Raw genomic sequence first — 24,927 nt, 5'->3', positions numbered from 1 at the left:
TCTATAATGTATCTTGGTGTCTCTTTTGACTTTACCCTATTTGGAGTTTGTTGAGCCTCCTGATACGTACATCCACGTCTTGCATCAAATTTGGCAAGTTTTGTCATTATTTCTTCAAATAAACTTTATGTAGCTTTCTCTTTTCCTTCTGGGACTCCTGTAATGTTTCTTGCTCCATTTGATGGTATCTTACAAATCCCTTAGATTGTTTACTTTGTTTTCTTAGACACAATTATTTCAACTGTCCTGTCTTCAACTTTGCTGATGAGTTCTTTTGCTTGCTCAAATCTGCTGTTCAACCCCTCTAGTGAAAATTTTGTTATTGTAACTTTCTGTTCCAAAATTTGTTTGGTTCCTTTTTATAATTTCTCTCCACTGGTATTCTCATTTTATTCATCACTTTCTTGATTTCCTTTAGTTCTTTGAGCATATTTAAAGGTCTTTTTCTAGTAAGTTCGTGTGGGCCAGGCCAGTTTCTGTTCCATTGAATAGGCCTCATTTCCCTGTTTCTCTGTATGCCTTACAGGTTTTTTGTTGTTGAAAATTGGGCATTTCACTATTACAATACTGTAATTCTGGATATAACAACATTCTCTTCTATTCCCAGTGTTTACCAGTTGTTGCTGACTGCTGAATGCTGTTGTTCATTTGTTTTTGAGACTTTTCCAAGCTATTTTTACAAAGACTATCCCTTGTGTGTGATCATTGAAGCCTCTGTTCCTATTATCTCATGTTCAGCTGTTTTTAGAGATTTCCTTGAATGCCAGTTCTCCTTTTTGCATTTCAGCTGTGTGCTAAGGCACTCCTGCAGCTCTTAGCTAGGCCTGCTTCTATCCTAGGGATCAGACCAAGATGAAAACCTAAGGCTCTCTTAAATCTTTTCTGAGCGTGTTTTGCCTGTGCATTCATTTGGCATTCCATATCTTCCCCTGGGTACAACTGTTTTTGAATGCCCAGTTTCTCAAAAATCTCACCCCAGCTTCTCCTCTAGGCCTTACACAGCCTGTTTTATGTCTTCACCCATATCCAGGTGCCTGTGATTCTGCAGTCATCTTGCAGCTTTCACAAGCAGTGCCTACTCTTTCTTGCCCAATTTCCAAGTTATGCAAAACAGTGATGAGCATCTTGAGTCCGTCCTTCTAATCCCCCCCACAGATTAGAAAAGACAAACAGTGATTTGCAAATAAAGTCTATTCTTCCTCTTCTGGTTTGAGGGAGGGAACTGAAAACCAGGCTGCTGTCATTTTAAGAATAAGAGCACCACTGCATGGGAGGCAAGGGTGAGTAAAAAATCACAAAACTTTCCTACCATCTTGAGGATGAGATTTCTTCACTGGGCACTGTGTTAGTTGCTGTAAACCTTTGTTTTCCAGAGCGCCAACAAATTTGGTTCACACAGTTGCTGCTTTTTTCCTTTCCTCCTCAATGTTTCTGTGGAGGAACAAAAGCTTGGAGTGCTGTAGTACACAATTTTGCTAGTGTCACTCAGGTCAATTATGTTTATTCCTATCTATCTGTAATTCTAGTATCCTGACTAGGCCTTGAACAGAGTTATGTTTTAGATACATGTATGGTGACTGAATTTTGGTTAGATGTGGAGGTATTGTGTAAATGTTAAGAAAATGGTCTCAATTATCTTCACTGATTTACATTTAAAATTAATGAATATATGTATTTTTTTCCAATTTGTTGTAATTATCAATCTTGCCTTTTTTACTGGCTGTGATGTCACTAGAGAACAGTAACTTTTATAAAAACTTTATGAAATGAAATGCTCTATACACTCTTAGTAACAAGACATTAAATGAAGTTTATTGGCCTCTGCCAATGTTTTCTACTTTAGAGTAGCATATATTCTTCTACTCTGCCTCCATCATGGCATAAGGCAGAAATGAAACAAAAATAACACATCTTGTAAATATCTGACTATTTTTCTCTACAGTCTAATATTTTAAAAAACTTTACATAGCACAGATATTAGTTTTGTTTATTTAACAAGGATGTTATTACTAATACTATGTTTTGTTATTTTAGGATTTTCATTAAGCAGACTCATTCCCTTTCTACAAATGAAAACCAAGTCAGTCATCTAAAATCTCAATTTCAAATCAAGAGGATTTAGTCTTCTGTTTTCATTAAAATGGAATTTATGGTGGTGTTCAAATGGGTTAGACTGGGCACAAAATGACAAAAGTAGATTTTTTTCTCAAAAATTTCTGCAGAATGCCTAGGAAATTCTCAGATTTGTAAAAGTTTATTTTACATTCTTTGCATGTTCATTGTGTTAAATTTGTAATATAAATTAGTGGCAAAACTCTTGCTGTTTGGCTTCTCTTACTAGGTTGAAAAGTTGTTTTATTTACCAATGATGCAGGTTTAAGCAAAGTTGAGAATTAATTACAGTAGTGAACTGGCCTTCTGGACCCCCTTCATTACTCTAGGTCACAGACTATTAAATATAACAATGTATAGGGTGTCTGTTTTGAGATCTTAATTCCAAGCTTCCTTACTCTTTCTTATATTGCTACTTGGCTTTTCAAGGAGTTTATTCCTTTGAAGCAGCCTTTAACAAGGCAAATTGTAGCTGCAGAAAGATTCTACTTTGAAAGCACATTAAGGAAATCAATATTTTTTAAACACCTTGATTAAACTATCCTATCCTTGTCATCTGATAGAAGACAGCTCAGTACTGTAAAGAAAACAGTAAGGGTACATCTTCTCTTTTTGTGCTCATGTCAATTTTTTCATGTGATCATTTTTCCAGTTTCACAAATGACTACAACAGTTGCCATTTCTAGGAATTTAGTATGTTTTTAGCTGAAACAGAAACTTTTCCATTAATGCTTGCTTTTAAGACAAGCCTTTCAAAACCGTAATAAATTGTTTTAACTTTGGTTAAATTATTATCCCCCCCACCTTTCCACAGAATGTCAAAGCCTCTGAGAGGCAGGGCCAATAACTTTTGTTTTCATCAGTACTACTCCTTCAATTGGTTCAACTTCTTCCCTTTCTATTCTGCACCAGGGTTACAATCTTGTGGCCAAATGAATTTATTGTTCATAACAAGCTCCAAAGTCTCAGCTATAAAAAGGAGCCATATATTAACCTCGAATATTGTATGAAATGACCTTGCAGCAGACTCTCCTTTGAGAAGTAATAAAACATTTTATGTATTAATTTGAAAAAAATAAAACAATTCATTCAACTGGTGCATTTTGTTCATATTTCCGTTTTCAAAATCCGTTTTCCTCTACTGTTCAGTCAACTCTGGTTAATATCAAGGACGAAGAAAATTTACAAAGTATTTTCCTTACATGCTATGTAAGCATAACCAAGGACTTAAATTTTGAGATATTGTCTACTTGATAATGGGTACCAATGGCAAATAATAGAAGAGTTAATAAATAAAAATGGCTAAATATTAATATTCACAGATTAAAAGTTCTATGGCAATCAAACTTTTCTTTGGACTTGCTTCAGGAACTAAGATTGAGTATAACCATAAATTAAAGAAACTTCTAAGTATTTTTATCATTCATATAAATAAACAGCAAGAAAAAAAAATCTTTTGAAGTAAAAATTCATTTTAAAAAAGTGATTAAAAATAGAAAAGCAGGAATGTTAATATATGTGATTTCACTTACCTTGCGAGTTTTCTTCTACCCCGTTAGAACCACTGACTATTACAAAAGTGCCATATATTGTATCATACTGTATTAGAATATGCTAATACAGATATCCTGTAACAAAGACCTGAAAAAAAACAAGTGCCTTAGGCAAGAATGATGTTAATTTCTGTCTTGTAAAACACTCTGGAGATAGGCAGTCAAAATCAGTAATGGTAGCACTTCAACAAAACTGTATGGCAACCTAGGCTCGTTCTGTGTGGTCCTCTTCCACAATAGAGCATTGCCTCTTCTGTAGCGTCTAAGATGGCTCACAATTGTATCCACTTCTAAGCAAAAGGATCGAAAAAAGGCAAAACAAACAACAAACAAAAAAACGATCACACTGTTTTAAAGGACACGTTATCATTTCCCTCACATTGCACCAGCCAGAACAGTCATACTTGCAAGGGAGACAAGGATGTAGTCTTTATTGTGGTGTGCATGTGCCTAGCTGAAAATCAAAGGTTTTATGACTATTTGAAAAGGAAAGAATGGATATTGGGGGGAAATTGGTGTTCTCTGCACAGATTTCTTTTTGATATTTACATAATGAGAAATTTAAACTTGAAAAACATTTTACTGGAAATATGCCAGGATTTGCTAGCTAACAAATACCATTATTCTGGGTTTTCTTTTCTAAAGGATTCCTTCATTCACTCACTAAAAGCAATGAAGTACACAGCTATCTGAGTTTCCAAGGTATGTTTTATTGGTATAAAACCAAAATAAGGTGATGTAATTGTCTCATCTGCCAATTAGTTATATAGAAGTAGGTGAAAAAAAGAATTTTCTGTTGCAATTTCTTTATTGAGGGAAAAGGAAAATTTTTTTCCTTATAAGGTAATAAAATACTGATTAGTCTTGGCAATTTATCTGACTAAGCAACTTTAGAGTACTAAAACAAAAATAGTTATTTAACATTTATCAAATAAGTAAAAAGTCAGTAATTTGTTACAGCTTCTGAAAAAAATGGTAAAATTGTAAAGCAGAGAAAAATTTCCCAAGCCATCTGTGTATTTTTCTCCTTTATTAAGGGAGAAAAATATCTTCATGATTCTGCTGAAAGATCATCTAACATTGCAGAGGTAGTCATGGAATGTCTTAAATCTCCTTTCTGTTGATGAATCCTTTTTCAGTCTTCCTATGCAGAAGACTAAAGTCCTATCACACAGCAGCTACATAATCTGGTGCAATATAGCCATAATTGGTTCACTTGTGCCTGATGCAAAAGCTCATTATGTACAAACTTGTCCTTCATCTAATATATTAAAAACTACTAAATAATCTTTAGAGTGTCAAAGCTACAAAACAGATACATATAAAGTTTTTTGTTTGTAATATACATATCCCAAGTTTCCATTTTCTGGAAAAGACAGAGCCCGAAAGTTATACATTATGAAAGCCACTTTACAGGTGGCTTTATTTAGATGACCCAAGATGAATTAGTGCCATTATTGTTGTATAGCTGTGAAACAGATCATCATCCTTTACCTCATTACATTTCTTCAATATAAAGTTTCCAGTGACTATGCGATCACATCCAATTTCTCCATTTCCAAAGAAGCCAAATAAAGGAACACTAGGAAAAAACTTTCTAAATGCATCAGCCTCCACATTCCCCTTGGCTCTATAATACTGAAAGCCCCTGCCAACACACGCAAACATGAAGCCAATGGTATTCTGCTCTGGAATGTTGGCTGCTTTGAGGCGCTGCACCGCAGCCTCAGCAGTCTTCTCGTCGTTGACATCCTCACTGAGAAGCACTGTGGCACTCTGGATACGGTGTCCGCTAAATGACAGTCCAACCACACCGGTGGCATCAATATCCAGAGGGTTCCTAGAAAGTTAAATTAGAAAAGTGGCGATATATCATGAAACACCATTCAAATTTACAGTATAAAAGAAAAATCCTCCTGACTCACTGGTTGGGAAGTGCTGCCTTAGTCTACAGTTAGTCTGAGGCTCTCTCTCCCTGATCAGAGGACTGTAATAAGGGTTAAAAATTAAACTACTGAAATTAACATATTAAAAGAATGCAGAAGGCAGATCTACGGAGAAGAAAGCAACCATCTCCTCAGTCACAGATACAAAGGGGCAAATGCATCTCCACAAAGATTTCTAAAATCCAACCTGAGTTTTAGAAGGGTACAGAGTATTCTTACCTTTCTCACTTCCCTGAAAAAGGAATCTTACAATTTTATTCATATATACTATAATATGTATTAAAGCTTTTGGTATTATTTACCTCTTTGGTATCTCTTCTCCCCTACCTCAGCTGTCAAATTCTAAAAGAGGTGTATTAAATATTCAATCATGGAGGATAATTTTATTAAGAACCCATAATTCCAGAAGTTTTAAGCTCTATGCTGTTTGGTCCATAAAGGAATAGATTATATTGCTGCATCTTATTTTTATTGCTTTGACCTGATAATTTAGCTTAATCTGAAGGTAAAATCATACATTTTCTTTTTGTTTCTATTTGCCTGGTACTTTTTTTTAATGAAATATTTTATGGTTACTAAAGAAAATAAAAATAAAATGCCAATAAAGTTGTAAAGCATAATATAGTGAACACCCATTGGGGGAAAACCAAGTAAGTACCTTACATTTCTAACATTTCTATCAGGTTTACCAACATCTGAGTCTACGAAATGGGCAGGATTCAGTGGGTTAACAAGAAACTAAGACTTAAAAAGCTTAAGCACTAAGCGACTTAAGGCTAACTAGTGGCAAATCCAGTTTCTGAGGGGCAGAATCCATCTTCTAAAGTCCGCTGCTGTTCCTTTAACCTTATTACATTTCCTCTTTGGTATACAACTGCAACAAGAGTCTCCTGCCTTAAAGAATTATTCACCTTTTTTTGGAGGGAGGGGGGCTCCTATCTGGACACCATTAACATGGAGCATTGATTTACTCAATGGCTTCCCTTACTCCATGACACAGTGTAAAGACCACGTTAAAATTAATGTGTCATGTAAGAGGTAATGATTGTTGAGGGTATATTTCCCATATTAGGTATAAAGAGTAGATTATTTACAGACAGCCATGCTAACAGGCTAGCACCTCAGATGTTGTATGTCTGAGTGAGTTGCATTTCAAAGATCAACTGTTATGTTAAATCGCCATTGCCCTATCTGTATATAATTTCAAAGACAATAAGGAAAATTAGGCAAAAGGAGAAATAACCCACAGATAGCTAACAAGAATCAGGTATACGTATGCATGAAATCCAGTGCTTAGAGTTCAGTGCAGTTGGCTTTCCTCCCTTCTTTCTCAGGTTCCAGGGAACTCAACTTAGCTATCTGCTTTCCCTGACCCATCAGTGCTGACTACCAGGAGGGAGATTATGACTGGGATGATTTAAGCTGCTCTTAATGATACTGATCTCTAACAGTGTGTCTCCATGTCACCACTCTAGGATCCAAATATTAAACACAAATATAGAGAGAAACAAATACTAGTGCTTGCAGGAAACATCTGGAGGATGGGGGTGGGGGGGGGTCTCATTTTCTTGCTTTTGGAAACAGCTGATATTTATGTCCACTTAATTAGCTCAAACTCAAAATACTACATACTTTCGTTGGAAATGGAAAAGTAGTAATGGTTCAAGATAGAAGAGCAAATATTTTTTATCTTTGAAAACAAAAGCCTTAATAATAAAATGAAAGATGCATCATTTTTGAGCTTGAAAAAGCCTTTCAAAAGATCTAGTACAGTATTTCCAAAAATGTGTGCCAAGTAATATTGCTATATGTGGAATCTAAAAAAATGGTACAAATGAACTTATGTACAAAACAGAAATAGAGCCACAGATGTAGAAAACAAACTTACGGTTACCAAGGGGGAAGTGGCAGGGGGTGGGGAGGGGGGGAGAGGGATAAATTGGGAGATTGGAACTGACATATACACACTACTATATATAATATAGATAATAAGGACCTACTGTATAGCACAGGGAACTCTACTCAGTACTCTATAATGACCTATATGGGAAAAGAATCTAAAGAAGAGTAGATATATGTATATGTATAACTGATTCACTTTGCTCTACAGCAGAAACAAACACAACATTCTAAATCAATTATACTCCAATAAAGATGTTAAAAAAAAAGATCTAGTACAGCATTTCCAAAAATGTGTGCCAAGTAATACCAGTCGGCCTGCAAGATGCTCCATGGACAAAAGGTTTTGTGGCCAAATAGATTTAAGAAGGGCCACAGGTAATAATATTCCCCCTCCCTCTAAAAGATCCAAAGTACTGAGCACAGTATTAGAGGCTCTGAGAAGTTTTACCATAAAAATGTACTGTTGAACCACACATTTCCTTTAGAGGAAAACAGAACCAGAGAGGAAGTGACATACATATGAACCATATGAAGTCCCCTACATATGAACAAGTTCTGTTCCGAGAGCGTGTTCTTAAGTCCAATTTGTTCGTTAAGTCCAACAAAGTTAGCCGAGGTACCCACCTAACACAATCGGCTATATAGTACTGTACTGTAATAGGTTTATAATACTTCTCACACAAATAATACATAAAAAAGAAACAAAAAATAAAACATTTTTAATCTTACAGTACAGTACCTTGAAAAGTACAGTAGTACAGTACAGCAGCTGGCATACAGGGGCTGGCATCGAGTGAACAGGCAAGAAGAGTTACTGACTGGAGGAGGGAGAGGAGGTGGGAGATGGTAGAGCTGAAGGATCATCAGCAATAGGAGACGGAGGGCAAGCTGCACTTTCACTCACGCCTGACGTTGATGCCACAGGTTCTGGTTCCTTGCTGGATTCAATTCTATCTACCCTCTTGAAGAAATGATCCAGTGATATCTGGGTAGTAGCTCTTTCTTTCTCGTCACAGGTGACACGGTAGCACTGGATTGCATTCTGAACGGCTGCTGCAACCTTTGTGTACCGTTTTACGTTCAGGTCCTGTGCCTCAAAAAGTTAACAGCGCCTCCTCAAATAAAGAAAATCCCCTTGCCATTTCCTGTGTTGTGAATCTCTTCGGTTCCTCAGTTACTTCTTCTTCCTCTTGTTTTTCTGTGTCCTTTCTCTGGGCCTCCAATTCCATCAGGTCTTCATTAGTAAGCTCCTCATGTTGCACAGCAAGGAGGAGTTCAATGAAGTCGTCCTCTTGCAGATCTAGCTCCAGCTTCTCGCTGAGGGTCACTAAGTTGCTGAAGACCTCTTTGGACTCCTCATCTACCTTCTCAAATCCACAAAAGTCATGAACAAACTGCAGGCAAAGGTTCTTCCAAACCCCATTCATGGTGACAGCCGTAACCTCAAGCCAAGCAAAGTCAATGTTTTTTATGGCCTTGTAGATGTTATAGTCCTTCCAAAATTGTCACAAGGTTGTTCCTGATTTGTCACTTGCCTTTACTGCCTGACGAAAAGTGTGATATAAATAATATTTCTTGAAAGTCATTATAACTCCCTGGTCCATAGGTTGGATGAGAGACATTGTATTCAGTGGCAGATGCACTACTCTGACGTGGGATGAAAGCCATCCGTGAATGGGGGGGTGGCCCAAAGCACTGTCAAGCAGCAAAGGAATGCTGAATGGGACGTCCTTCTCCAAGCAGTATTTCTCTACCTTCAGGATAAAGTGGTGGACAAACCAGTCCTGGAAAATGGCCTACGTAACCCAGGCTTTGGGGTTACTCTTCCACACAACAGGAAGAGAGCCCCTGGCTATGTTTTTAAGGGCTCTTGGGTTCTCTGAATGATAAACTAAGAGAGGCTTCAGCTTCGTATCGCTGGAAGCACTGCCACCAAACAACAGAGTTAGCCTATGCTTTGCTGCTTTAGAGCCTGGCATCAACTTTTCCTCCTTACTGATGTAACTTCGGTCTGGCATCCTCTTCCAGTACAGTCCTGTCTCATCCACATTAAAAACCTGCTCAGGTAAATACGTGCCTTCATCAGTAATTTCTCGAAGCATTTCAGGAAATTCCTGGGCAGCTACCATATCTGTACTCGCTACCTCACCACTTACTTTTACATCATGAAGGTTGACTCTAGTCTTAAACCAATGAAGCCAGCCATGGCTGGCATTAAAAGATGTGCCCTCTGATTCTTCACCATGTTTCTTCCTCAAGTCTTCATAAAGGCTTTTAGCTTTCTCTGGAATCAGCATTGAGCTGAGCGGGACTCAACACTGAGGCTGATCCTGCATCCGCACACTAAGAAGCTTCTCCATCTCCTCCATCATTTTTCCACGCTTCTTCAGTAACATTGTCAACATCACCGGCACAACAGACTTCACATGTTCTTGTCCTTGTTCTTTAGAATCGTGCCAATGGTTGAACGATTCATGTTATGATAATGAGCGACGTCTACCATCTTTTCACCTCGCTCCACTCTCTCAGTTCTTTTCGCTTGGCGTTTCTTAGCAGTACCAGCTACATCACCGCTGCTTTTATGCTTGCTTCCGGACATCCTGGGCTTTAAATAAAGATACTGTACTACTGTACTCTATACAGTACTGTAAAGTACTCAAAAGCATAACCACCTGTAGAGGATGCACGCGTGTGACAATGTATGCCAGTCACGTGAACTAACTTACATGACTGGACATGCAAACGCACAAAAGTTTTGCAACTTGAAGGTTCGTTACGTAGGGGACTTACTGTATTGCAGTTACAGAGTACAGAGCTGTTAAGGGAGCTCAGTAGACAATGTTGAAAGTCAATTTTGAGGAGAGTATAAGTCCAACTAAGTTCTTAAAGGATAACATATAAATTTCATTCTTCAAAGTTAAGCAGAATTACGTTGTGTGAGCCCCTCAACCTATGTCTATTACAAAACGGAATGAACTATTAGCAATTCTTTAAGCATGTTTTTTAAAAACCCAAAGTAATATAAAGCTGAGAACATTTCCCATGATGCACAGAAGAAATCAGAAGCACATCAGACATACTTTTCAGAGGTCAGCGATGCCAGGTTGTCCACCTGGCCTCCAGCTAAGATGACATTCATATCACTGAAAGTGCTGACTACACGCTGCAGATAATTACTGGCTCCCACTTTACAGCAATTATAGCCAAATACAAGGACCACACGAAGCTCGGGGTTATCTAAAAGACCTGCAGAGAAATGAAGAGAAACAATTAAAGATAGCCTTAAAAAGAAATCCTTAAAAAGGAATTCTTTAATTATTTTGCAAAATGAAATGTTACTGCTAATGTCCTGTATGCCTAGTTAAGTGCAATTTACTGTTTAAGCTGTCAAGTCCTCCATTTTTTTTTTTTTGGCAAACTTTAACATTACTCAAAATCTTTGCTATAATTAATTTTTCATCATTAAAAGAACTAAATGGCTATTTGAAAATAATATAATCAACACTCAACACAAATAAGGAAGCAGCTATGTAACTAAACAGCACCCTTGGTGGACCTTGGTGCAAGCCATTCCACACGGCCACCACCTGGAATGGAAGGGAACACTGATTTACGAAGGACAGAGTTAGATGCAGTGGGAATTTAAACATCCAGAGAAAATGGACAGAAACGGCACTAACCACCTGTAGTGGGTTGAATGTGGTCTCCCAAAAGACATATCCACACCAAATCCCTGGAAAGAAGAACGTGACCTAACTTGGAAAATAAAAAGGGTCTTTGCAGATGTAATTAAATCTTGAGATGAGATCATCTGGATTATCCATAGGCCCTAAATACTATACAAGTATCCTTATAAGAGAAATAGAGACAGACAGAAGAGGCAATGTGACCACAGAAGCAGAAACTGGAATGATGCAGCCATAAGGAATGTCGATGGCATCAGAAGGTGGAAGAGACAAGAGATTCACCCCTAGAGCATCCAGAGGGAATGCAGCCCCGTCAACACCCTGATTCCAAACTTCTGGCCTTCTGTACTGTGATAGAATTAATGTTGTTTTAAGCCACTAAAGTTTGTGCTAATTTGTTACAGCAGCCTCGGGAAACTAATACACCATTAAAATACAGGCCTTATCCATATATTCCAGGAAAGGGAGTGGGAGCGAAGGTGGTTTAACCATTGGAAACTCATTTCAAAGCAGGAAAATATTCAATTCTGCAGCATATGGATGAAAAGCAGCTACCACTAGAGGGCAGCATAGTCTATCAGGAGGCAGGCAGTACTCATGCTCTCCCCTACAAGCTCCCAGGCTTTCACATGTGCCTCTTGCAACTTGTTTATACACTATCAACTTGAAATTTGCCAAAGAGGTGGCTCTAGGACACAAAAAAGAAAAAAAAATCAAACACCTGACCCACATTTGAGTTTCCACTGACTCAGCCACATGACTTCCATCTTCACAGACGTAAGGGTAAAGGTTGCCAGAAATAAGGCTCACTTAAGCAAACGGGGTGGGGTGGAGGTGAATGACCAGTTCCTAACACCAAATAATGATTTATCTAGGGAGACTGCCTCTGGTCCATTTCTAATTCTCTATACAGTACATCACTGATTTGGAGAGTAAGAAGGATATTAGTACAAACCAGTACTTTCAAGATACCATATACCCCAAACCATTACTAAAAGGTCTTTTTCTCCACACAGACCAGCCCAGCAAATTTTCAGAGAATGTTTTTTTTTTTTTTTAGAATGAATTTTCAGAGTCGGAAGAGGCCTGTGGGATCAACAGTTTACGCTTATTTTACAAAGAAGGGCTGCTAATCCTAGAAAAGTGACTGGCCCAGGACAGCATTTTAGCAGACTCTAGCCCCACATCTCCTGACTCTGTTTTAAGTTTTAGAAACCTAAGAACTTCTAAATCTCTCCGTTTCCTGATTTCTAAACTCTAGGCCCTCTTTTACAATTGCCTACTAAAATTTTCATCTGAATGTTCTATAGGCACCGCCCTTATTCATCCAATGCACACCGAGTGCTTTCAACATCCTCCTCCAGTGGTCTTGTTCTACAGCGGGACCACACACACACAAATCTAGAAACTAGACTCACTTCCCCCCATCCAACGTAGAGAACAAACCTGCCTTAGCCCAGGCTGGCTGCCTGACACAGCAGACAGGTCTGTATCATGTACCGGAAGGAAGGTACAATTCAAACTCCTTGCCGCTAAAAATTGAGGCCTAAGATACACGAGCCTGAAAAGACGACTACCCAGCTCATTCTGAGGTAAATCCTGGCACTGCCTTCAGTCCTGCCTCTGTGGGGAAACAGGAGGGCCCTCTGCTCAGTACAAGTATCTGAGGACTTTCAACTTCAAGAAAGCACGCTAGCCATATTCTCAGCTCCGATGTTTGTTGGGCAGATGACGTAGTCAACCAGCCCAACTATAAAAGGTGCAAGCTCCAGTTCATTGTTCCCGGAAATCCAGCATGAGATCTAAGTCACAGCAGACTGAGTGGCTGAAGAGCACGTGGGCCATCCATTCCTTTGGCAGCTCTAAACATTCTTAGATTTCGCAGAGAGTTCAGTAACCAGACCTCATTTGTTTGGATCCTACAACTGCTTTTATTTTAAGGAGTCATAGTTGGGGTGATGCCATTGGTGTTCACAGAGTGACATGGGGTAAGAAACAGCTTGAAAAACAAGCTATTTATTATAAGGGCTTATGGATCCACTAGAATTTATCTCAGTTCTCAGAAAACTGGGAAGAGTTAATGCTTCTTCTGCCCTAGCTCAGCCAAACCTGTGGCCCACATCTAGCAAATGATGATGGTCTGTATCTCATGTACTACCCTCCATCCTGGTTGCACTATATTCCTCCTACACATGTCCCTCAACTCAGAATTCCTCCACTGATAGTCTATGTATCTTTGTATGCTGCCTTAAATGCATTTTCAAATAAGGCAGAATATAAATTCATTATAGCTATGCTCAAGCTGGAAGGTTAAAAGGAAAAAAATCAAATCTAGACACCAAGACCAGCATCAGATTCAGGAAAGCCAACTATGAAGAACTATTCCAAAGATTGGCCAGGACTGCTTGAAAAGGCTTTAGGTCTGCGTGTTCAGATTTCTACTCTTTTCAGGGAAGCCTCTCTGAAGACAGCTGTTTTATGGCCTGTTTGAAAGTGATGTAATCTAAATGCATGTAGAAAACCTACATGAAAGAAAATGTCTACTTGAAATGAGAGGCTAATACCATGAACAATTCATAGACAGAAACTGTGTTCTCTCTTCCTCACAACCTTAGTTTTAGCATCACTTCCTTCCCTGTATCTTTATACCCATCTTTTTTACACTAAACATGTATAAATATGAAGTCAGCACACTAGGACATGACTTTTGGAGTCAGACCTGGGTCAGAACTCAGGCTCAACCCCTTGCAGCCATCTGACTGAGCAATTTACTCGACTTCTCCAAGTGCAGCTGCCTCCTCTAAAACTGGGGCAGGAGCAAGTCTCAAGAGTGGTTGTGATGATTAAATACGATCATGTCATAAGGAAGCATCCAACCCTGCCCAGTGCCTGGCCCCCAGTAAAGGTTCAATAGAGGAGAGCTATCAAAACATGTTCTGGCTAAACTGAGGGCCCCGACCATGAGTTACACAAGTTATCAAATAATGAAATGACACTCAAGACGCTATTTCACCTTGAATCAAATGAATCTGAAGTAAACATCATATTTAGAGGGAGAATAAAGAAACCATGCATCCTATCCTCCAAACCAGCTAGGGGTCACCTGTGCTGCTCTGGCTTTCAGGTAGTTGTCATGCTTTTTTGAGACGCACCTTATCCAAAAATCTCTCTGATGTCGTTCAATGAGAAGCCGTGTCACTTTACGTACATGGTAGGGGATTAAAAAAAAGAGAAGCTCAGGGGCTGTATCCTGCCAGCACCGTAACCTGGGAGCTGGCCCCCACCAGGCCCCTTACAGATCTCTGCTAGCTCTCTGCTCTCTCCTAGCTCTTTGTTCCTGGAGCTGAGTGAAATCCACCACAAAGGGCAGGAAAGCCTAACAAAACACTGGCACCACCCTCCTTCTAAGTCACCCTCCTGCTTTAGAAGCTGCCCAGCTTTTTCAAGGGCTAGGCAGCTTCTAAAGCAGAACAAGTTCCGTCACAACTTTTAGCACCATTTTTCTCTGCTTTGCACCTGATCACTGACTATGGCCCCCTCAAGATTCTCTACGAAATCTCCAGGTAATTTAAAAACTTAATCCCTCAAATTTTTTTTGGACTCTGACTTAAAAAATAATTAAAAGTTAGTTTTTACCCCTCTCAGTTGCTGGCAGAGTAGTCATCAGAAGACCAAAAAGAAGTAAGCAGAAAGGACCTGAACATCCCACAAGATCCTGAGATCAACAATGTAACAAGAAACACAGCACTTGTGCCAGGCATTCCTAGCGCTTTATAGAAATTAACTTACTTAATGCCCATAACAACCTGTTACGTACTGTTTAGCTCCTATAAAAGTCTATGAGGATTCAACGTCTTCAAAATTCACATTAAAACATGCAAACTGTATCCCCTATTACAGGACCTAATTCAGACCAAAGAAGTAGTAATAAATACACACTCTAGAAGTGGCTGCCCAAAAGGAACTGGTACCCACTGGGCTCTGGGAAACAGACACGTCCATTCCTCTCCTTCCAAGGGCAAGTCTTGAGCATTCTTCACGACTTCCTCTGGTGACCGAAAATGTAAAATTCAGTGGAAGATCTTTTCTAATGTCAATCTCTACAAATAAAACTGAAGCCTAGAAAAACACTGTGCCCCAAGGGGCACTGTTACAGATTTGAGCTTTACTTAGGAGAGTGTCAGAGGATGTATTATATTTGTAAAAGAGAAAGGCAGAGAATCACAGGTGTGGGACACCTGATATACTGATGTGCTAGGTACCCACCCTCCAGCATTCTCCAAGGAGGAAAAAAGCCCTGGCTCTTAAGCTCAAGCTCATCTTACAAGTGATCAGCAGTCCTGAGGCTGCCGTCTGCAGCTGTTCTGTCTGTAGACAGAACATGGGTCAGCACACGCTGCTTTGATGCTGGAGCCACTTAACTGGGTAACTCGAAGCCTTTAAGGAACAAGCGTAGACCACCTCAGGGCGGGAGGCGCCTCCCCTCCATTACAGACTGTTATGCTCTGCTGGGCACAGGGTTCCACCAGTGCCCATGGGAGGCAGCTCTGCTCTATCTGCTTTATTTTTATGCTGGTTTCCATGTGAGATTTTACTTAGAAATAAGCTGTTTAAAAGAAAAGTTAGGAAACTATTGAAGAACCTCCTTACTGAGGAGTCTCAATAAAGTCTCCAGCGTAAGCCTAAGGGAGGGAGGTGATGGCATCACGTCAGTGTCAACCCCGGACAAGCAACATCAGCCGCCGAGCCTCCTCCAATTACTGCGCTAGTTCCTTTTTCTTCAATCACCATTAATTACCTGATATTCCTAAATCTGTATCTGTGGTCGAGACCATTCTCCTGAGCTCCAGACCCACATACTCAACTGTCTAATCAATGTCCCCATCTCAGATTCAACGTGTCCAACCCAGAACTGATCATCTGACTCCTCCAGCCTGCGCCCCCGTCTATTCCTTACCTCAGGAGAAGGTACTGCGCACCTGCCCTGGCAGAAACCTCGGTGACAACACTGCCATGGTCCTCATTCTCACCCCACAATGTTTTAACCCATCGCCTCACCCTGTGGACTCACGTGGGAACTTCATCTTGAATCCGCCCACGTCTCTACAACACCACTGCCATAGCCACAACAGCCCCCGTTCTCCCTGCCTCCTCTCTTGTGTTCCTCCAAAGCCATCACACCACAGCCAGAGGGGCATTTTCCAAACACCCATCTGGTTGTGCCACTCCTTAGTTTAGAATCCCTGCTTCCAATGCCCTTGGGCACGTCAAGATCCTCAGTGCCGAGCCCGCCCCACCCTGCATCCCAGCTCCACCTCACACCACACCCCTCCTCACACCCACCACTCTCCAGATACGCTGGAACTCCTTACATTTCATATGAGCCAGTGAATCCACAGCACCTAAATCCTGAAGGTGACTTGCCAGGCCCTTTCTATTTCCTGTCCTTTCATCTATTTTTGTCAGTAAGCTGGAAAGAAGGTACAATACTCCGACGATACTCTTCCTGACTCCACATCTGAGGGACCTCTCCCCACTCTAGTTCACTTCTACTCAGCGCTCTGCCCAAATGTCACTTTCCCAACACCCCAGAGTGGATTAAGTCCATGATTATGCTTCCTAGCACCTCTTCTACTTGGTAACACTTACACATCTGTGGTACTGTATTCAAAGTCGGCCTGGCCTGCTAGACTGGAAGCTCCAAGAGGCAGGACAGTGTGTCTCCAACAAGCATCTCCAGAGCCCCGCACGTACAGGGACTGGCATATGACATGCACGTGAACAATTTTTGAATGAATGGACATTGGTTTTTATGGAACTTAGGGAACAGAGGTATTTTTGCCTTCACTCCTTAAGAATTAAGTGCTAGCCCACATAAACACACACACACACACACACACACACACACACACACACATATGTATATATATTTTTCATTCCAGAGACTATTTTTAACACAGGATACCATACAGACTTTAAAACAACCTATGCCTTGTTTAAAAAATGCACCATTTTGGTAAGTTCTTCAAAAAGAATATAACAGAAAGTGTGCATGTGTATGTATATATATAAATTTATATGTACCGTGACGGTGGGTCCGATTACAACACCCCCTATACACAGGGTCTGGAAAAACTATAATATCACACATGAGGTCCCTGTGCACAGAGGCACTGCCTATTTCACAGAAGGCCGAGCTGCTTTGTTTGCTCACACACCACCTTCTAGTCAGAGCAGCCAAGTCTACAACGCAGGGGAAGACAGACCACAGCCCAGGGGCCAAATCCGGCGACCCTGCTTTTGTATAAAGTTTTATTGGAACAAAGCTGATTTTTTACGTACTGTCTATAGCTGCTTCTGCACTACAACGGCAGAGTTGAATAGATGCAACTGAGGCTGTATCATTGGCAAAACCTGTAATATTCACTATCTGGCCTTTACAGAGAAAGTGTGCTGAGCCTGAGGGACACTACCAGGAACGGGGTGCCTTCCACTGTCACAGAACATAGGTAAGAGCTGCTCCGGGTGTCTGGTTCAGGAGTGCAGGCTGGGACGCTGTGGAGAAGGCACGTCCCACAGCCTCCAACCACTCACTCCTTCCCACCTCAGAGGCCTCCATCTTCTTGTCCACATAAAAGACAATGGTCCAATTTTAGAAGTGAAGAAAATAGATGGGAAAGAATAGAGATTATCATTTCAATTTAGGCAAAGCCTCAATTTCTAGAAGGCCATGAACAGGATGAAAATGATGCCTTGGAATAACCCAAAATTGTTGACAGCAAACAGCTTAGGGAAAGGACACCAATAAAAACGCTTCACACAGCAGAAAAACGTGGGGCTCTTTTTCATTTCAGTTTTCTGATTCCTATACTTATTTAGCACTGTAATGCAAACAAGGTCTAAAACAAATCTAATAACTATTTTATCATAAAATAGATGGTTCCTTCCACTCAAGATTTTGGGTCTTTCTTGTAAATGGACAAAACTAGGCTTCTAGCTTCAAGCAGTGCTACCATGAGGACCTCAATCATGGATTCCCCGGGTTGCTATAGGGCAGAGGGGAGCATGCCCAGGAGGCACCACACTTACTCCTGGACCCAAAAAGACAGTACAGAGGAGGCTTGGCGATATGACCTTCAGCAAAGGCACTGAGTCAAAGGCCAAACAAGCTTCTCTAACAAGTTAACCCCAATCAGTTCATCTGCAGAGGTAGATGCAAGGCCTTAACACTGCTTTGCCTGAATAATTAGTTTGTTGCTTACTATATTAAATTAAGCTTTCTTATCAGAGCTTAGAAACTGAGCTAACCCTTTACCTCTTCAAAATCACCTCATGCATGACCTGTCTACTCCAGCCAAGCTTCCTGCCTGACATATCCTACTAAACCGCTGTTTGACAGACTCTGCCTTAACTTACACTATTTCTAAAACTTATCAAGTTCATTACACTTATTCCCATCTTTCTAATTAGTCAATATTGAACTAATCTGTATCTTCTAATTTTTGAAAAAACAAATGCTTATTGCTAGCATAAAAGAGAAATAAAACCTTAAACTTTTCAGCTTCAAAAAACAAAATAGGGCAAAATGATAAGAAAATGTTCAAGGGCTTCCCTGGTGGCACGGTGGTTGGGAATCTGCCTGCCAATGCAGGGGACACGGGTTCGAGCCCTGGTCTGGGAAGATCCCACATGCTGCGAAGCAACTAGGCCCGTGAGCCACAACTGCTGAGCCTGTGCTCTGGAGTCCGCGAGCCACAACTACTGAAACCTGCACGCCTGGAGCCGGTGCTCCGCAACGAGAGAGGCCACCGCAATGAGAAGCCTGTGCACCGCAATGAAGAGTAGCCCCTGCTCGCCGCAACTAGAGAAAGCCCACGCGCAAAAACGAAGACCCAACGCGGGCAAAAATTATTTAAAAAAAAAAAGAAAATGTTCAAAGAGGAAGAAATCCTTCAAAATTCAGAATTAAATACAAGTAAGTTTATTATCAACAGAGTATTTATGGAAAATTCATCTCTGGTTCTCTCAGGCTTTAATGTAAGTAAAATAATTTAAAAAGTAAATCCATTCTACCAAAAAAAATATTGCACTAGCCTCTGTTAATCACTAATTTGAATTATCCACATGTGCAGTAACGTGTACTTAACTCAGACTCTGTCAAAGTAACAAACAAAATCAATCAACAATATGGGCAATTAATGGTAAATAATAACAACTTACCTACTTCAGTGAGTTGATGCCTTTCTAGTGTTAATTTCTTTGGATCCTTAATAAAATGAAAGGGTTTTATTTTTATTCCTTCAATTTGAGGAAATAATAGAGCAAAACCAGATTCTCCAATTTCTATTTCCTGAGGTCGATTGCTACTTGATCCCATTGGCGTCACTAGGAAAAAAGTTAAACAGTTTTGTGAACAGATTCAATAAAAACAGAAGTTTCATCTGGTGTAAATTACCCAGCCACACGTAGGTAACTTCAGTTTAGGTCACTAACATAATCAATAAGGTACAGGCCACTACCTGAGTAAGAGTTTCTCAGCTTTGAAATTTTTAGAGGTATAAGGTCATGATGCCTCCAATTTACTTTCAAATTGTTCAGAAAGAAATGTTTTCATAAAGAAAGACAGAAAAAGCAAATGTTGCAAAATTTTTTACAAAAGTGAATCTAGATGAAGGATATATGGGTGTTTATTGTACTATTGTATTATTCTTTCACCTTTTCTATAGGTTTGAAGCTTTTCTAAATAAAAAGTTGGGGGGAGGGTAGTAACTACATCTTCACAGCTATTCTACTTGTAAAATTTATCATAGAACATTTGACAATTATATACACTATATATATTGTGTGTGTGTAGAATTGAAATATACACGCACATATATATATAAAACTGTATTTGGAGATAAGGCCTTTAAATAAAGAGGCAATTAAGGTTAAACGAGGTCACAAGGGTCAGGCCCTAATCCAGTAAGATTGGTGTCCTTTCAAGAAGAGGAAGAAACATCAGAGATGAAGGCATACAGAGAAAAGAGAAAAAGCTATGTGAGGACCCAGTGAGAAGGCAGGTGGCTGTATGTAAGCCAAAGAATGAAGCCTCAGGAGAAAGGAAAAATGCCAACACCTTGGACTTCCAGACTCCAGAAATGTGAGAAAATAAATTTCTGTTCTTTGAGCCATCCAGTCTATAGTATTTTCTTATGGCAGCCCTGGCAGACCGATACAAATACTGCAGATTACAAATTCACTGAAAAGTGTATTTTATATAAATATATATATATATATATTTTATGCACACACATACATATACACACATTTTTTTTTTTTATACACACATATTATACATATATCTACACTACAAATCTATCTGTATCTATACTCTGTACTACATACCGAAAGTCTGGAAGGTTATGCATCATAACATTAACAGAGTGGTTAACTCTACTTAAAGCTTAAAGTAGCTTAATTTTTTTCTTTTTTTCTTTTCTAATTTTTCTTTACTTTTTTTTTAAAACAGTAAATGGCTATTACTAGTATAAAAAAAGAAACTCTTTAAAAAAAGTGTTAATAAGCCTTTTAGAAACCAAAGATAGAGCAAAATGGAAAAAAAAATTTTCAAAGAGAAAATTTCAGAATCTAATCAAACCCCACATAACATATTCTGAATTTAAAAACATGAAAATAAAATTTAAGAGTTTATTATGAGGCCCTCTTCTACAAAAAATATCAAAACATAAAAGCAACTTTTTTGTCTATAGCAGGCCTCAAGACAATCTGAATTAAAAGCCAATAGGCTTTTTTATAGAAATTGCCAGGATGCTTCTAAAATATATGTGGAAATGCAAAGGACCTAGATAGCCAAAGCAATTTTTAAAAAGAAGGACATCAAGATCTATGGAAATCAATCTTTAAAAAGAAATCAAGACCTACAGTAATATGACTCTGGCTTAAGGATACACAAATAAATCAATGGAACAGAATTAAATCCAGAAACAGACCCACAAACATACAGCCAATTATTTTTGACAAAGGTGCTGAGACAATTCAATGAGGAAGAGAAGTCTTCAACAAATGGTGCTGGAATACCTAGATAAACATATGAAAAAAAATTAACCCTGAACCTACCTTATACCATACACAAAAATTAATTCAAGTTAGGTCACAGAATACTACTCTAGAATTTTTTTTAATGAATTACTCATATGCAAAATAACATGAATCTCAAAAATATCATGTTGTTAAAAATATTTATGTTGAGTGAAAGAGCCAAGATAAAGAGAGTATATAACATGATTCCATTTATATTACATTCAACAACAGGCCAAACTAATCTATGGTCACTGAAATTGGAACTGGGGTTTCCTATGGCAAGTAGGGAATGCCAGGAAGAGGGCATGAGGGAACTTCCTGGGGTGATGGAAACATACTAAATATTGACTACCATGTCAGTTTCACCAGGATATGAATTTGTCAAAACTCATTAAACTGTACACTTAGGATTGTGCATTTCACTGTAAGTAAAGTTTACCTCAATTAAGAAAGAAAATGGGGCTTCCCTGGTGGCGCAGTGGTTGAGAATCTGCCTGCCAATGCAGGGTACATGGGTTCGAGCCCTGATCTGGGAAGATCCCACATGCCGCGGAGCAACTGGGCCCGTGAGCCACAATTACTGAGCCTGCGTGTCTGGAGCCTGTGCTCCGCAACAAGAGAGGCCACGATAATGAGAGGCCTGCGCACCGCGATGAAGAGTGGCCCCCACTTGCTGCAACTAGAGAAAGCCCTTGCACAGAAACGAAGACCCAACACAGCCATAAATAAATTAAAAAAAAAAAAGAAAGAAAATGATCTCTGTATATATAAAAATGAACAAATTCTCAAACTTGAAATTTTCCCAACCTAAAGAAGGAAGATGGGTTAGTAGCCAATGGCTATTTTAGAAATAATCACTAACTGTGGCCTAAGAAAAAGGAATCCAATCAACTGTCTTGGTGGAAGTTTTTCTGTGACATATGTGGAACAAAGAAAGTGCTCAGCTGTGGGAACAAGAATCAATAAGAAGGGTAAAGAGTAGGTCCAAGAAAACACAAGAGGACAGGTCCCGACAAAAGAGAGTTGGAATGATACTCACTCCCGACATGAAGATCGTAACAGAACTTAGGAAGAAAGATGCCCAACTGCTCTGAAACTTGGCAAACATGAGAGGAAGGCTTCAGGTAGACTGGCCACCCCTCACTATGGGGTCATGGAGGCAAGAGTGTTGCCCAGGTTGGCCCGCCCTCTCCTGTCCCTAACCCCCAGCTGAAATTTTAAAGAGGAGAACCTTAGTCATGCTTTGAGGACGCCACAGCGTGTAGGGTGGGGAGGCCTAACCAAATGATGTAAGAAATGAAAGCTATGTTTCTATAGAAGCATTTGTTAATAACTATTAATGGTAAAAACTAGATCACTCATTTAAGGAAAATTCGAAAGTTAAAAGAAAATCAGTCACTGCCGTCATTTTTTTTAATCCAATGAGAAACGAAATTTGTGGTGATGGGGCTGATATAATAGTATAGGGGTGGGAGCCGATAGCAGGAGGGATGAAACAGTACCCCATCAACCATACATTTACCCTTATTCATCTGTAAACACTTGAAATCCTTTGTAGTTCATTGTACAAGACTCCTAAATTCCAATCAAAAGTCTCTCAGTGAAGATTAAAAATGCCATTTATGGAGTACAACAAGAAATAATAATAGCTAACATTTAGTCACCGCTTATTGCATATCTCTATTCTAAATGCTGTACATGTGCTAACTCATTTAATCCTCAAACCCTCTGAAGAAGGTACTATCAATCACCCCCATGTGATAGATGGGGAAACTGAAGCCCCATGAGGTCAGCTAACTCGCCCAAAGTCATACCGATACTAAAGTGGTACAGCTGGGATCCCAATCTAGGGATCTGAACCACTGCACCATGACAGCTTTAACAGGATCTCGCTCCCCCCATTAGCTACAGAACAGAAGTCAAAATAATTAAAACCAGCAAAAATTCACCAGCAGCAAACTTGGAAAAGGAAAGTTCCTGCTATAAACTTCAAACAGTGGCAGCCAAGCAGAGAAAGAGAAGTTTCCTAGTAAGGCGTACTGCAGCTCCTGATCCCAGCCCTACCTCACCCCTATCCACCAGAAACAGTTCTGGCTGAACTGACAAAAGTAAGAATGCTTGCTAATACTTTCCAGTTTGTAGAAAGGAAGAATGAGGTCTTTGTCCTCTTATGAATGGCTCCTGGAAAGATATGAATTAGATTTGGTTTACACGGACAGCCCTGAGACTTGAAATATTAACCACAATAACCTAAGGGAAATATAATACGATGGTATATATGACCAACTTTATTGTACTTTGGATGGCCAAAAATATAAACATGCTGTTAAGCTACAAATAACCCACCAATCTATAGGACCCCACATTAACGCAAAGCAAGGAAATCAAGTTGGTATTCTCTCACCTACAATCCCTGGGGTCACAATCCCAAGGACTTGGCATTGCTTTGGGAATAGCGTCTCAAGGGCAAATGCTGCTTCCATAGTAGTTCTTTTCCTGGCTGTAATAACACAGGAAAATTATTCAATGTCATCCATTTAAGGTCAAATTTGATGAGGAAGGGGGTAAAAAAGCAAATATTAAATTATTTTACACCAGAACACTTTACAAGGAAATCTAAAAGCTTTGATTAAAAACAAAATTTTCTGTTTTGAGCCCTTGTTTTATATGTTAAATTCTAAATCTGACCTTAAACATTGCCAGTTTGCCTTTTTCTACTTGTTCACATATGCTTTTGCCTCAATGACATCAGCAGTAGCAGCTGATTTTCAGATTTACTATTATACCTTTCTGTTCAGCTGATATTAAAGCATAATGACTTTTCTACCACACAGTCACCTGGATTCAAATCAGACAATGATATAATCCACTATCCAAGTCTAACTCTGGGCCTCAGTGTGCCTAACATGGGATACAGTCTGCTTCTTCGTTTAGCAAGCCAAGAAGAATGCACAGTATCTACAGATAACCTTGGTAAATGGTCATCCAATACAATAAAAGGCTTGAATAGCCAAAGACATCCTGTTTTAATAGTAAAAAGAAGTGCCTGGAGGATTAAGTATTTCAAAAAGAGAAAAACACCTTACTAAAGAATTTGTTTCAATTGTACCACAAGGTTTAGAAATCAATCTTCAAAGCAAAAGGGCTTCTCAAAGTTCAAAGACAGCATATTCATGCATTCTGCAGGGAGTAGGCCCATAGCCTCAGAAAGTCAGTAACTCTCAGAATGAGAACAGTATTTATCTCCAAAAAGAGGTACATAGGGAACAAAAAAAAAATCCAAAACTTTTTCCTTTGATATTCACCTCTCTTATGGCCACGACACTCCTCCAGACTAATGAAAGTTTCTGAATCAGCCATGTAAAGAACTGTTCGTGGTAAGATATGGACATTCTGCAAAGGAAAAAAAAAAAAAAATCAGAATTTAATCACACAAATCTATGAATGCTTTTGTGGTCGCTTAAAGTTTTGCCCTGGTCCAAACTACTATTGCCCTACCCTCCCTTCAGGTCAGTATTGGCATTCTGAGTCTATCCATTTCTCACTCATTTTTCACTCATGAGCTTTCATTTTCAGTTCATTCATTTGTTGAGCATCTATTATTTCTTCAAGTCAAACTCATTCCAGCCTGACTCAAGAAGTTCA

The 24,927-nt window shown here is 39.4% G+C and overlaps 2 protein-coding genes across 7 annotated transcripts in view; one reads left to right on the top strand and one right to left on the bottom strand.

Moving 5' to 3' along the window:
* The window catches only part of NRG4 (neuregulin 4), a 128,167-nt gene extending 124,965 nt beyond the window's left edge, over positions 1-3,202 (top strand). For all 4 annotated transcript variants that reach the window (XM_059912689.1, XM_059912687.1, XM_059912686.1 and 1 more), the window contains one exon: positions 2,035-3,202. The gene's annotated coding sequence lies outside the window, so the exon portion shown is untranslated. The remainder of the gene's footprint in view (positions 1-2,034) is intronic.
* FBXO22 (F-box protein 22) overlaps positions 3,146-24,927 on the bottom strand; it is a 31,900-nt gene continuing 10,118 nt past the window's right edge. For 2 of the 3 annotated variants that reach the window (XM_059912684.1, XM_059912683.1), the window contains exons 3-7: positions 24,588-24,675; positions 23,687-23,782; positions 19,420-19,584; positions 10,594-10,759; positions 3,146-5,505 (exon numbers count right to left, since the gene is read on the bottom strand). In XM_059912684.1, coding sequence (XP_059768667.1) covers positions 5,088-5,505; positions 10,594-10,759; positions 19,420-19,584; positions 23,687-23,782; positions 24,588-24,675 — 933 coding nt within the window. In that variant the 3' untranslated portion in view covers positions 3,146-5,087. The remainder of the gene's footprint in view (positions 5,506-10,593; positions 10,760-19,419; positions 19,585-23,686; positions 23,783-24,587; positions 24,676-24,927) is intronic. The other variant, XM_059912685.1, reaches the window with a different exon arrangement.

This window comes from Balaenoptera ricei, chromosome 2, assembly GCF_028023285.1.
Source record: "Balaenoptera ricei isolate mBalRic1 chromosome 2, mBalRic1.hap2, whole genome shotgun sequence".
Lineage (NCBI taxonomy): Eukaryota > Metazoa > Chordata > Mammalia > Artiodactyla > Balaenopteridae > Balaenoptera > Balaenoptera ricei.
Note: the sequence above shows the minus strand (reverse complement) of the source record. Positions and strands in the feature narration are given on the sequence as shown.